Here is an 11,333-nt window from a genome sequence, read left to right as displayed (position 1 = left end):
CATGTGATATGATTACATGAGATGACGACCGCACTGTCAAAACAAAATAGACAGAGATGGAGTCAATTGATGACCATAGGGTAGACAGTTATTTATATTTATATAAATTATTAACTCTTAACTTACCCAAAGCAAAGATTATATAAAGAAAAAGGACAGGTAGATTCTAAAAAGATGTCAAGTAGGAGATCACAGATTCCTATAAAGATGAGCAGTATTACATAAGCCCCTATTAGATACCAAGACATTTTTAAGATAAAAATAAAAGGCAAAGGCTGTGATGATCTCTACAGCTTACCTAGACAGTATGTCGGCACATGGTTTAGATGGTCAGTGGCATATCAGATATACATAGATGTAGATAAGCCATAAAGGGCTCTGAAGAGAGAATAACCACATAGATGACTGTAAGGCATCAATTGGTTTATAACATAGAAGATGATATAACGTACAGAATCACTTTAGGCTGATTCCTACCTTAATAGAAGTGGGTGGTAAAGGAGAGGCAGCACTCAATCTGGGTACACTAAATGTAGTTGTCCCCTTAAGGGAACAATCTCCCTTACTGCAAAGTGGGAAATGTGTTTTAAGCCACAGTGGAACAGAGAACCTTTAAGGACAACAAATATCAACAAAATTTAAGGCCAGATAAAATAGTTTACAGACCTGATGGTGCCACGGTATAGATGACAAGAGATGAGCCACGAGAACGCCGCATACTTACTGGAGACCAGCTAGTGGTAACCACCACTAATCACCACTAGCTCATCTTTATAAGAATCTGGGATCTCCTACTTGACATCTTTGAGGATGTACCTGTCCTTTTTCTTTATATAATCTTTGCTTTGGGCAAGTTAAGAGTTAATAATTTATATAAATAATAACTGTCTACCCTATTGTCATCAATTGACTCCATCTCTGTCTATTTTGTTTTGACAGTGCGGTCGTCATCTCATGTAATCATATCGCATGTGACCTTATGTTATACATCCTCCAAATTTATAAGTCATATAATGCTCTGTGGTTGTAATTAATATGTGTACTGTCTATAGGTGCAATGGTTACCTTCCTATTATTATGACCAACTGATCACCATACACTACCCCTCTGCATATGACAGACATTTGACTAGGACTGAGACTTCCTCTGTACTATTTATCTTTTTGAGACTCCTGCCTAATCTATCCCCTAGTTATGTTTTAATCAAGCCTTATTGGTGTACAAATAAGTGGTTTTCTATTTTCAAATTCTGCCACCAAGGGCATAGTATCAAGTGTTGGGATTTGGTAGCCGTATCTTATACCAAAAGTTCGTTTTCTAGGTTTAATTTATGCCACATTTGTAAACATTGTACACCACTTTTTGCCACCATTATGGGACATGGTGTACACGATAATCCAAATGCACATTTGCAAAATGTGGCTCACAGGAAAAATGTAACAGTTAAACTAAAAAATGGCTTCAAACAAACATTTTAGTATGCCCCCTATAACTACTAAGAGGCCTTAAAAAGAACCTGACAGCAAGGTCATCTGCACTAACCTGAAGGTAGATAGTGCAGGGAACCCTGTTTCTAAGGCTTCTTACTGCAAGAAACTTGTTGCAGCCGATCCAGAGAGATTTATCTTGTTGCTAATATGGTATTTTCTTACGTGCAATGAAGGCAACTGCTGCTGTATGCGCAATGCCTTCTCCTGCCTGCTGCAGCTGATAACGTCTGCCCCCTTTTTTTGTGTGTACCCCTATATTATTATTATATTAATTTTTTATCATCTTGAGTAAAAGTTATGTTTTAATCAAGCCTTATTGGTGTACAAATAAGTGGTTTTCTATAAATTAAAACAAAACATAAACAAAGCCCACTTTTATGAGCTTGGCAACTGCACAACATTTTTTGTGGTACAAAATGTATGAAAATCTGTAAACTACATGTGCCATGATTGGGAAAAAAAAACAAACACCATAAAGCATAAATCATGGTATAGTAGATAGAAAAGAAATGTAGTATGAAGCTGCATGTGATCTGCTATATGTGACATGACTGTGTGTTGGTGCAGAAAGAAAATAAACTGAGGACAGTACACTTGGAATACTCTCACTAGGCCAGTATAAAATGACTGTAAAAATGGTGACTTGTCAATACATAGTACCCTATCCCATGGCTGGATTTCACCTCTGCCTGTTTTTGGATGAGCAGGGATGAAGTGAAGGGTCCCTTGAGCTGCCACCCCCACCCTGGGGAAGGGCCTCGCACTGACAGGAGGCCAAAACCATTTAACATCTCATCAGGCAGCATGGCGGTCCGGCTGTCACCGTGGCAACGCTGAGGCTCAATTTCACAAATGTCACATTGCGTTAACATCTTCACACTGCCCCGCAACCCAAGGATTAACCCTAGACAGACTGTAAAAAGGGTATAGCCCAAGAACTAGTACCCACTTATACACAGATGACAGGTTGATTATTTCTTATAAATGTAACAACAAATATTAAAACAAAAAATAATGATACTCACAAAGATTATGTTGATACTATAAGACGCAATTTCCCCTATTACAGATATGGATCTCTTCAGCCCAATAAGATTATTTGTGTCACCCCAAATAGTTTTTTGCAATAACCTACAAAAGCTTGATAGACTTTTGCTGTATCCTAAAGGATCCTTTTTTCCCCGTCTTTTTTCTTTTAATTTGCAGATTTTTCTTCTTCTATGCGTTTGATATTAAAAAGAATCGAAAATCACAAATTGTGTAAAACAGGATTTTTAATTAAACAATCTGGCCCCCTAACAGCCCCCTGGAGCTACACGCCTTGGTGTAAAAATATGATTAATAGAACACACGCTTCTCTCTCTGTATGTCTCTCTGAACTTCCTTTAGAGTGCTGTCAAGTCCCATAATGCACTGGGAGTGCAATGGCTCACTCTGGATAACCATCATGGGATCATACTTGTCCCCTTAACAGATTAAATGCTACCAGCAGCCATTACTGTACTCTCTCGATAGCTCCTTCAGATTTCTCTTTAAAAAACCTTTAGTACAATAGTCCATTAATGGCAAGTTGCGGGTAAAAAAACAGTTTTCTGGTATAAAATGTCTCCTTGTATTAAAACGTAGGTAGTGCAATGCAGAGGTCTAGAAATCAGACAATTCCATCACGCTTTGAACTTGGGTCTCAAGTTACCCCATAGAAGGTATAAGATTGATGGCTGAAAACGGCATCAAAGCTGAGGAAACCTAAATGTTGCGGGAGAAAGGGAAAGTACAGTGAAAAATCAGAAGCTGGCAAGCATGTTATTTGAGTGCAGAGCGCTGTGTCTGCCAAACACACAGTATACCGGTATGTGAAAGAACATCGGAAATGCATCCAGAAAATGGCTCTATGTTTTTATGTACATTTCACATTAAAGGCATAAACAGGTAAAAGGTAACCCAGAAGTGGATGAAAGAGAGAAAAGAAAAAGTACATCAATTAGCTGAAGAAGGGATACAGAAAATGTACAAGTGAAGTGCACGCTAGAAAAGAACTGTGACTATAAGAAGAGGAGGAGGTGGAGATCCTGAGAAATGAGAAGAGAGCAAATACAAACGATGGACAGAATGGGTATCCAGAGGAGGGAGGCTGCACTTGGTGAGAAGGGGGAGAGGAGCCCATCTGGCCACTGTGTTACACAGAGATTGCTGGTATTAAAGGTTCTCTCGGCTGAGTGGAATCAGGGGACGGCTGGTAATGAGATGACAAAACGCTGGCAGTCTGGGAGGAGCGGCTCGGTCACAGCGCTGCGCGCTCAGCTGGGTCATTTGTAAGTGTCAATCACATGGTGCCCAGGGGGAGGAAAAGGGGGGGCATCGTCCCATTTCATCTGTCCAAGCAGAAAGCTGTAGCTCGACCAGGTTTTCCTAGCTACCTGCACTATGTACTGACACCACCTGTCAGCATGGGCATGCATAAAGCTAGATAAAGGCATTTGCATACAAATATAAACAGTTTTGGAAATTAGTGTAATATGGAAATACTACAATACCAATACAAAGAAAGGAGGTACAAAACAGCAGTATGAGTCTTGTATAGATAAACAGTTATATTACATACATGTGGGACAGAGGGTGGCAAAAATGCCATTACTGCATATGGTATTTACAGGCTGGCAATTAGTTTTTATGTGTAGGACAGAGAATGCAGGAGAAAGTGGACAAAAAGATCTCCCCCCCCCCCCCCCCCTCAATACATTAAGATGTTGTCAGGAAAACCATAAGCCTTACATCTTACTCATCCACATCATCCGGCTCTAAGCTGCCCATAAAATCCTCCATCAGGGCAGAGGATTTCTTCTTTTTCGGCAGACCTGTAAAAAGGAAATGAAAAAAAAAAAAATGAAAAAAAAAACCAACAAACAAAACAAACAAGTTGAGGGATTGATCAATTTAGGGTTTCAGAGAAGATATTCAAAGGTGTATACGACATATTTGGTTATTATGAATATTAAAGAACAGCTTACCAGTGCAACAATTACAAGGTTAGTATGAAAAGTTTTGGGTTTTTCATAGATCACACATGCACATGTATTTTTTACACCAGCAAAAAACTGCAAAATGCTCATGAGGCTCCTAGCTAAAAGACGTGTTTAAGTATCTCATGCACTGAAGGGTGACTGCCTGGATGAGTGGCACAGCTATATTCCCCAAATCCCCTGCATTATTTCTCACTGTTGCCCTGCTGTCTTCTCCAGGGAAGTTTCCTCCTTTGAGGATGGAGTGGGAGGCCCCACTGACTGACATGTTTACAGAATGCAGAAAACTAGTCAATACTAATTAACCTGCTAGGAGACACAGTTGCTGACAGAGAAAAGGAAGGAGGGGGAGAGAAACACATAGCTGCAGCAAGAGGAGAAGACTGCAAAAATTAGGAAGTTCAGAAAAGTGAGAGTGATAGGACAAAAGTATGCAGGGCAATAGCTTAGCAGCAGTATAAGCTGTACCAACTTGTCAAGTGACAAAAATAAATAAAAATCAGCTACATGTAAAACAGCTCAAATTTGGCTAGAAAAAAAAAAACTTTAGATGTGGCTATGTAAAATAAAACAAAAAAAAAGAAACATACATTAGGTGAGATTCTTAAACAAAAAAGGAAAACATTACTAGAAAAAAAAATGTAATAGATACTGAACTAATCTGGTGAACTAATCTCTCTCACCTTAAAATTTATAGAAACCGTTAACTTGGGGAAACGTCTTTATAAACAATGTTTGGTTTCTGAAGACTATAAATGCTTCACAATAGAACAATTTACACCTCTACCGTTGTACAAATGAAACCAGACATGAACTACTCACCATGATACTGCTCAGCAGTTTTTCTCCTCAGAGTTTCCACACTCTCCTCTGTGTCGGCCCACTCCAGAACTAGCCTACGCCCATACAGATGGGTACTGTGACACAGAGCACTGAACGCTCTCTGTGGAGGAAAGAGACGTTCAACAAGTGTTACAACTGAAATTGGTAAAATTCTGCACAGAATTTTTTTTTTGAATTGGCAAAAACTGTCACCTATTCTGTGGAAATGCCATGAATGTTTACTATGTTTCATGTCTGCCTTGTTCCTATTGCTTAGCTATTAGTTCTAGAAATATGTAAATATATCATCATGACATGAGTAACATCACTTATGTTAGAGATGTTCCCTGCATGACCAACATGAAATATAGAAAGAAATTTACAAGTGTTTTTTTTTAACTAGATTCTTAGAAGTCTTCAAAGTTCTACTACAACTCAATTTTAATACAAATCATATCTACCCATGAAGCAGCCAAAAGAATGAAAGCCAGAACAACATCTTGCTCATGATTCTTGAAGGGGTACTCCCCTGCCCCAGCATTCGAAACATTGTGTTCCAAACGCCGGGTGCGAGGGTCGTGACACCATGGCCACGCCCCTCATGAAGTCACACCACACCCCTCAACGGAAATCTATCAGAGGGGGCGTGGTTACTGCCACGCCCCCTGCAGCCTGTACCCAGCGTTCGGAACACAATGTTCCGAATGCTGGGGCAGTGGAGTACCCCTTTAAGGTGTTCCAGCATTATGTAGAAATGTATGTAAAAATGGTTACCGTATATACTAGAGTATAAGCCGACCCGAATATAAGCCGAGGCCCCTAATTTCACCCCAAAATCCCAGGAAAAAAAAAAAAAAAAAAAAAAAAAAAAAAAAAAAAAGTTATTGACTCGAGTATAAGCCTAGGGTGGGAAATACATCATCCCCCCCCCTGTCATCATCCAGACCCCCGTCATTAACATCCTCATCATTATCACCCTGTCATCATCCAGACCCTCATCATCATCCCCTTGTCATCCTCCCACACCCCCCCTTCATCATGCCCTTGTCATCATCCCCTTGTCATCATCCCACACCCCCCCTTCATCATCCCCTTGTCATCATCCTCTTGTGAACTATCCGCCCTCAGTGGTCTTCAACCTGCGGACCTCCAGAGGTTTCAAAACTACAACTCCCAGCAAGCCCGGGCAGCCATCGGCTGTCCGGGCTTGCTGGGAGTTGTAGTTTTGAAACCTCTGGAGGTCCGTAGGTTGAAGACCACTGCGGCCTTCGACATCATCCAGCCCCCTCTCACCCCCTTTAGTTCTGTACAGTACTCGCCTCCGCTAGGCGCTGGTCCGGTGCTGCAGGACTGTCCGGTGGGGAGGTCGTCCGGTGGGATAGTGGTTCCGGGCTGCTATCTTCACCGGGGGCGCCTCTTCTCCGCGCTGCAGGCCCGGAATAGAGGCGTTGCCTTGACGATGACGCAGAAGGACGTTGGCAATGAACGTACCTCTGCGTCGTTGTCAAGGCAACGTGACTATTCTGGGGCCGGGCCCGAAGCGCTTAGAAGAGGCCTCCCCGGTGAAGATAGCAGCCCGGAACCACTATCCCACCGGACCACCTCCTCTCCGGACAGTCCTGCAGCAGCGGAGGCGAGTACTGTACAGAACTAAAGGGGGTGAGAGGGGGCTGGATGATGTCGAAGGCCGCAGTGGTCTTCAACCTGCGGACCTCCAGAGGTTTCAAAACTACAACTCCCAGCAAGCCCGGACAGCCAAAGGCTGCCCGGGCTTGCAGGGAGTTGTAGTTTTGAAACCTCTGGAGGTCCGCAGGTTGAAGACCACTGTGGGTGGAGAGTTCACTCGAGTATAAGCCGAGGGGGGTGTTTTCAGCACGAAAAATCGTGCTGAAAAACTCGGCTTATACTAGAGTATATACGGTACTATATACAACTGTAATTCAATGATATGATAACAAGCCTGGGTATTTGTTGGACTTGTGCCCTGATAATAAAAAAGAGGATGTTTTCATTTACAGTAAATACATATCTTAAAACCGTAAAAAAAAAAGAAAAAAAAAAGAAAAAAACTGAACCCGAAATTGAAAAACTCATTAATAAAAACACATTTGTTCACTATATACGGCACCACATTTCTCTTTTAGTAGCAATTTAGCAACCATCACCACAGCATGTAAAAACCTGTATTTCTCTATAGTCAACTTATAACTTTGTGAGAAAGTATATGATTCTAGGAGCAGTCTCCCTGATCTGAAGCCATGTGGGTATGAAAGGACTCACTGGCACTAGATTATGGTAAAGTTAAAGCGCTTTAAAATCAACGAGAGAGGTAAACCATCTTTATACAAACTCTTATGGTCTAGAGATCCAGAGGCATTGAGAATATGTCAATTTTGAAGAGACATCTAGATACTATAACCGGCTCAATACTGATATACAGATAGCTTGGATAAGAGATATTATAAATACATCTATCTAGATTATCTATGCGTGCGTGTGTGTGTATGAGTGTGTGGTGTATATATGTGTGTGTGTGTGTGTGTGTGTGTGTGTGTGTGTATGTATAATATATATATATATATATATATATATATATATATATATATATATATACACACACGCACATATTTAATTTTCCGTATATACTCGAGTATAAGCCGAGCTTTTCAGCACGATTTTTCGTGTTGAAAACGCCCCCCCCCCCCCCCTCGGCTTATACTAGAGTGAACTCTCCGCCTGTCAATCCCTTCTCAGTGGTCTTCAACCTGCGACCCTCCAGATGTTGCAAAACTACAACTCCCAGCCATCGGCTGTCCGGGCATGCTGGAAGTTGTAGTTTTGAAACCTCTGGAGGTCCGCAGGTTGAAGACCACTGCGGCTTTTGTCATCATCCAGACCCCCCTTCAGTTTTCTACTCACCTCCCCTCAGTGGGAAGGAAGGGTGAGCTGGTTCAGGCCATCTATGCTGCAGGGACCGTCCGGTAGGGAGGGTTAGTCGTTCCGGGCTGTCCATTTTCACCGGAGGGGGCTCGGCCCCGGACTAGTGACGTTGCCTTGATGATGTCGCACAGGGATGTTCATTCGCAGCGCATTAACGTCCCTGTGCGTCATCATCAAGGCAACGTCACTAGTCTGGGGCCAGGCTTAGTTTGAGGCATCTTTTTGCCATACCCCTTTTACCTACACCACACCCCCTTTGGGGAAAGCCTTGTCACCTTAAGGTGCAAAAGTGTCTAAAAAGTTTTTCATATTTTTTGGCACTGTCAGGTTTGAAACTCTTCCCATTATATTTAGAATACAACAGATACAAAATGTCCTAAAACATCCTAAAAAGTCCTAAAACATAGGTTAATGATATTCAAACCAGCTGGATTGCAAACAGATTCATCCAAGCAACAGAATAAACAGAGTGTACCAAAAGATGAGGATATTGTACAGTAGAAAAAAAAATACTAAAATAGAGGTCACCTAAATGTAAAAATGTCATATGAGTCAAGAAAAGAGATGAGCTAACTTACAGTAAATTCGATTTGAACTTCTCGGCTCGGCAGTTGACGACTTTTCCTGCATTAATGAGTTCAGCTTTCAGGTGCTCCCGTGGGCTGGAAAAGGTGGATACAGTCCTAGGAGACTCTTTCCTAGGACTGTATCCACCTTTTCATGCCCACCGGAGCACATGAAGGCTGAACAAATTTACGCAGGAAAAGTCATCAACTGCCGAGCTGAGAAATTCGTGACGAATCGAATTTACTGTAAGTTCGCTCATCTCTAGTCAAGAACATACAGCCATTATATTGTATATCTATAAAGAGCACAGAGATTAAAGTGAAACTGTCAGGAGACTTTTGCTGCCTGTTCTGAAAGCAGAATATGGTAGAGGCAGAGAAGCTGGGCTCTATGATATATAGGGTTATCTATTTTACATTATTTTTTTATATCAACTGGCTCCAGAAAATTAAACAGATTTGTAAAATTACTTCTACTAAAACATCTTAATCCTTCCAATAATCATCAGCTGCTGAAGTTGAGTTGTTCTTTTCTCTCTGGCAACAGTGCTCTCTGCTTGTCTCGGGAACTGCACAGAGTAGAAGAGGTTTGCTATGGGGATTTGCTTCTACTCTGGACAGTTCCCGAGACAGGTGTCATCAGAGAGCATCAGAGAAAAGAACAACTCAACTTCAGCAGCTCATAAGTATGGAAAGGATTAAAAAATTTTAAATAGAAGTAATTAACAAAATCTGTTTAACTTTCTGGAGCCAGTTGATATATATAAAAAAGTTTTCCTGGATAACCCCTTTAAATCTCCACAGAACTCCTAGGAATGGAAGAGAGTCCTACTTAGGCTGCCGATACAGTCTGTAAGGGCAGGTAAAAAGGATTTTCGTTGTCTCCCCCAGAAAGTCCTGCACATTAGCTCTCCTCCAGTAGTAAGAAAACTGTCTCCAGCTCCACCTAGTCCAGAAGACAAGGGGAATAGCCAGCTCCTTGCTGAAGAACCTTCATTTCTTTATTGGAATAAAGGCATAAAAGCAGAAATAGAGACAAGTGCAGAAATAAATGTAATTAAATAGCACACGTGTCAGGAAAAAGCAAAAAAAGATGGTTTATACATTTCAGATTTTAACCTGGTTCTTAGGCTATGAGACAGATCAGCCAAAAGCTATCCATGTCACACACTGGAGATTCTGCAGCCATTAGACCAAAGGATAGTGAGATGACCAAGTTTGCTTTTTCCTTATCTTTCCTGTAGATCATGTCCAATCTGTGAAAAAACCTTGAACCATAACTAGGGGTTCTAGCCAAACCAGAATTCCCTTCAAAGGAGAACCAGCTGGAGGAAAATCTCCTTGTATGTTGCAAGGCTCTTTACTGGGTCAAATACTGACTTAAAGGGGTTATCCAGGAATAAAAACACAACTGATTTCTTCAGAAAAACAGCAGCACATGTGTCTTCAGGTTATGTGTGGTATTACAACTTGGCTCCAATCACTTCAATGAAATAGAGCTGCAATACCACACACAACCTGGAAACGGGTGTGATGCCATATTTCTGAAGAAACTGTTTTTTCTAATTTGGGATAACGCCTTTAGGGTGCGTTCGCACGCTCTTTATGGGTTTTCCGCTGCGTATTTGAAAGGGTGCGGGCTCTTCTCACCTATCCACGGAGGAATTTACACTGCGGAAAATCCGCTGCAAGCCCCATTGAAGTCAGTAGGGATTGCAGCGTAAATTACACCACGGACAATCTGCTATGGACAGCCGAGAAGAGCCCGCCCCTTTCAAATACGGAGCGGAAAACCCGCAAAAACAAAGAGCATGTGAACACACCCTCAAAAACATCCCTTCTAGCATGTACAGGCTATTTTTGCACTTTCGTCGGAAATGCTAAGGATTTTTCGCAGTAGCAAATTCACATTATTTCTGCACTTAAATCTGGAGTGGCAAGTCTGCGCCAACATGTCGTTTTTTTTCTTGTGGCATCTGTGAATAATTTACATTAAATAAAAAAAATAAAAAAAAAAGGTAAATGGGTAAAATCTTCTTCAAATCTGAAGTGTATCCGTGGTATAAATGGACATGCTGTGGATTTTGAATTCACCTAGCAGGATTTTTTTTGTTATGTGATTTATTTAAATTTTTTTTTTTTTTTTTTTTTTAACAGAATGTGAAAGCAACTTCAAAAAGTCACATTCACTTCGGTGGTATTGTAATACCCTGGTTCAGTGTTTCCCAACCAGGGTGTCTCCAGATGTTGCAAAACTACAACTCCCAGTATGCCCGGACAGCCAAAGGCTGTCCGGGCATGCTGGGAATTGCAGTTTTGCAACAGCTGGAGGCATGCAGGATGGGAAACACTTCTCTGGATAAACTGCATTTTGTTAGAATACCACCATAGAGAATAACATAGGGAGTCTTCTTTGAAAAGGTATGGAAAGTAGCTCTATTTCCCAAAAAAACTAAACACTTTCTCAGACTACTCTGACACAGATTGGATAAACT

The 11,333-nt window shown here is 41.3% G+C and overlaps 1 protein-coding gene across 2 annotated transcripts in view; it reads right to left on the bottom strand.

The window, feature by feature from the left end:
* Window positions 1–2,677: 2,677 nt before the first annotated feature.
* RBM19 (RNA binding motif protein 19) overlaps window positions 2,678–11,333 on the bottom strand; it is a 97,050-nt gene continuing 88,394 nt past the window's right edge. The window contains exons 23-25 of one of the 2 annotated variants that reach the window (XM_056528765.1): window positions 5,333–5,453; window positions 4,263–4,345; window positions 2,678–3,236 (exon numbers count right to left, since the gene is read on the bottom strand). In XM_056528765.1, the coding sequence (XP_056384740.1) occupies window positions 4,266–4,345; window positions 5,333–5,453 (201 nt within the window). In that variant the 3' untranslated portion in view covers window positions 2,678–3,236; window positions 4,263–4,265. The remainder of the gene's footprint in view (window positions 3,237–4,262; window positions 4,346–5,332; window positions 5,454–11,333) is intronic. The other variant, XM_056528764.1, reaches the window with a different exon arrangement.

Source organism: Hyla sarda, chromosome 1 (assembly GCF_029499605.1).
Source record: "Hyla sarda isolate aHylSar1 chromosome 1, aHylSar1.hap1, whole genome shotgun sequence".
NCBI classification, from domain to species: Eukaryota; Metazoa; Chordata; class Amphibia; order Anura; family Hylidae; genus Hyla; species Hyla sarda.
The sequence above is the reverse complement of the archived record's forward strand: the minus strand, read 5'-3'. Positions and strand labels throughout refer to the sequence as shown.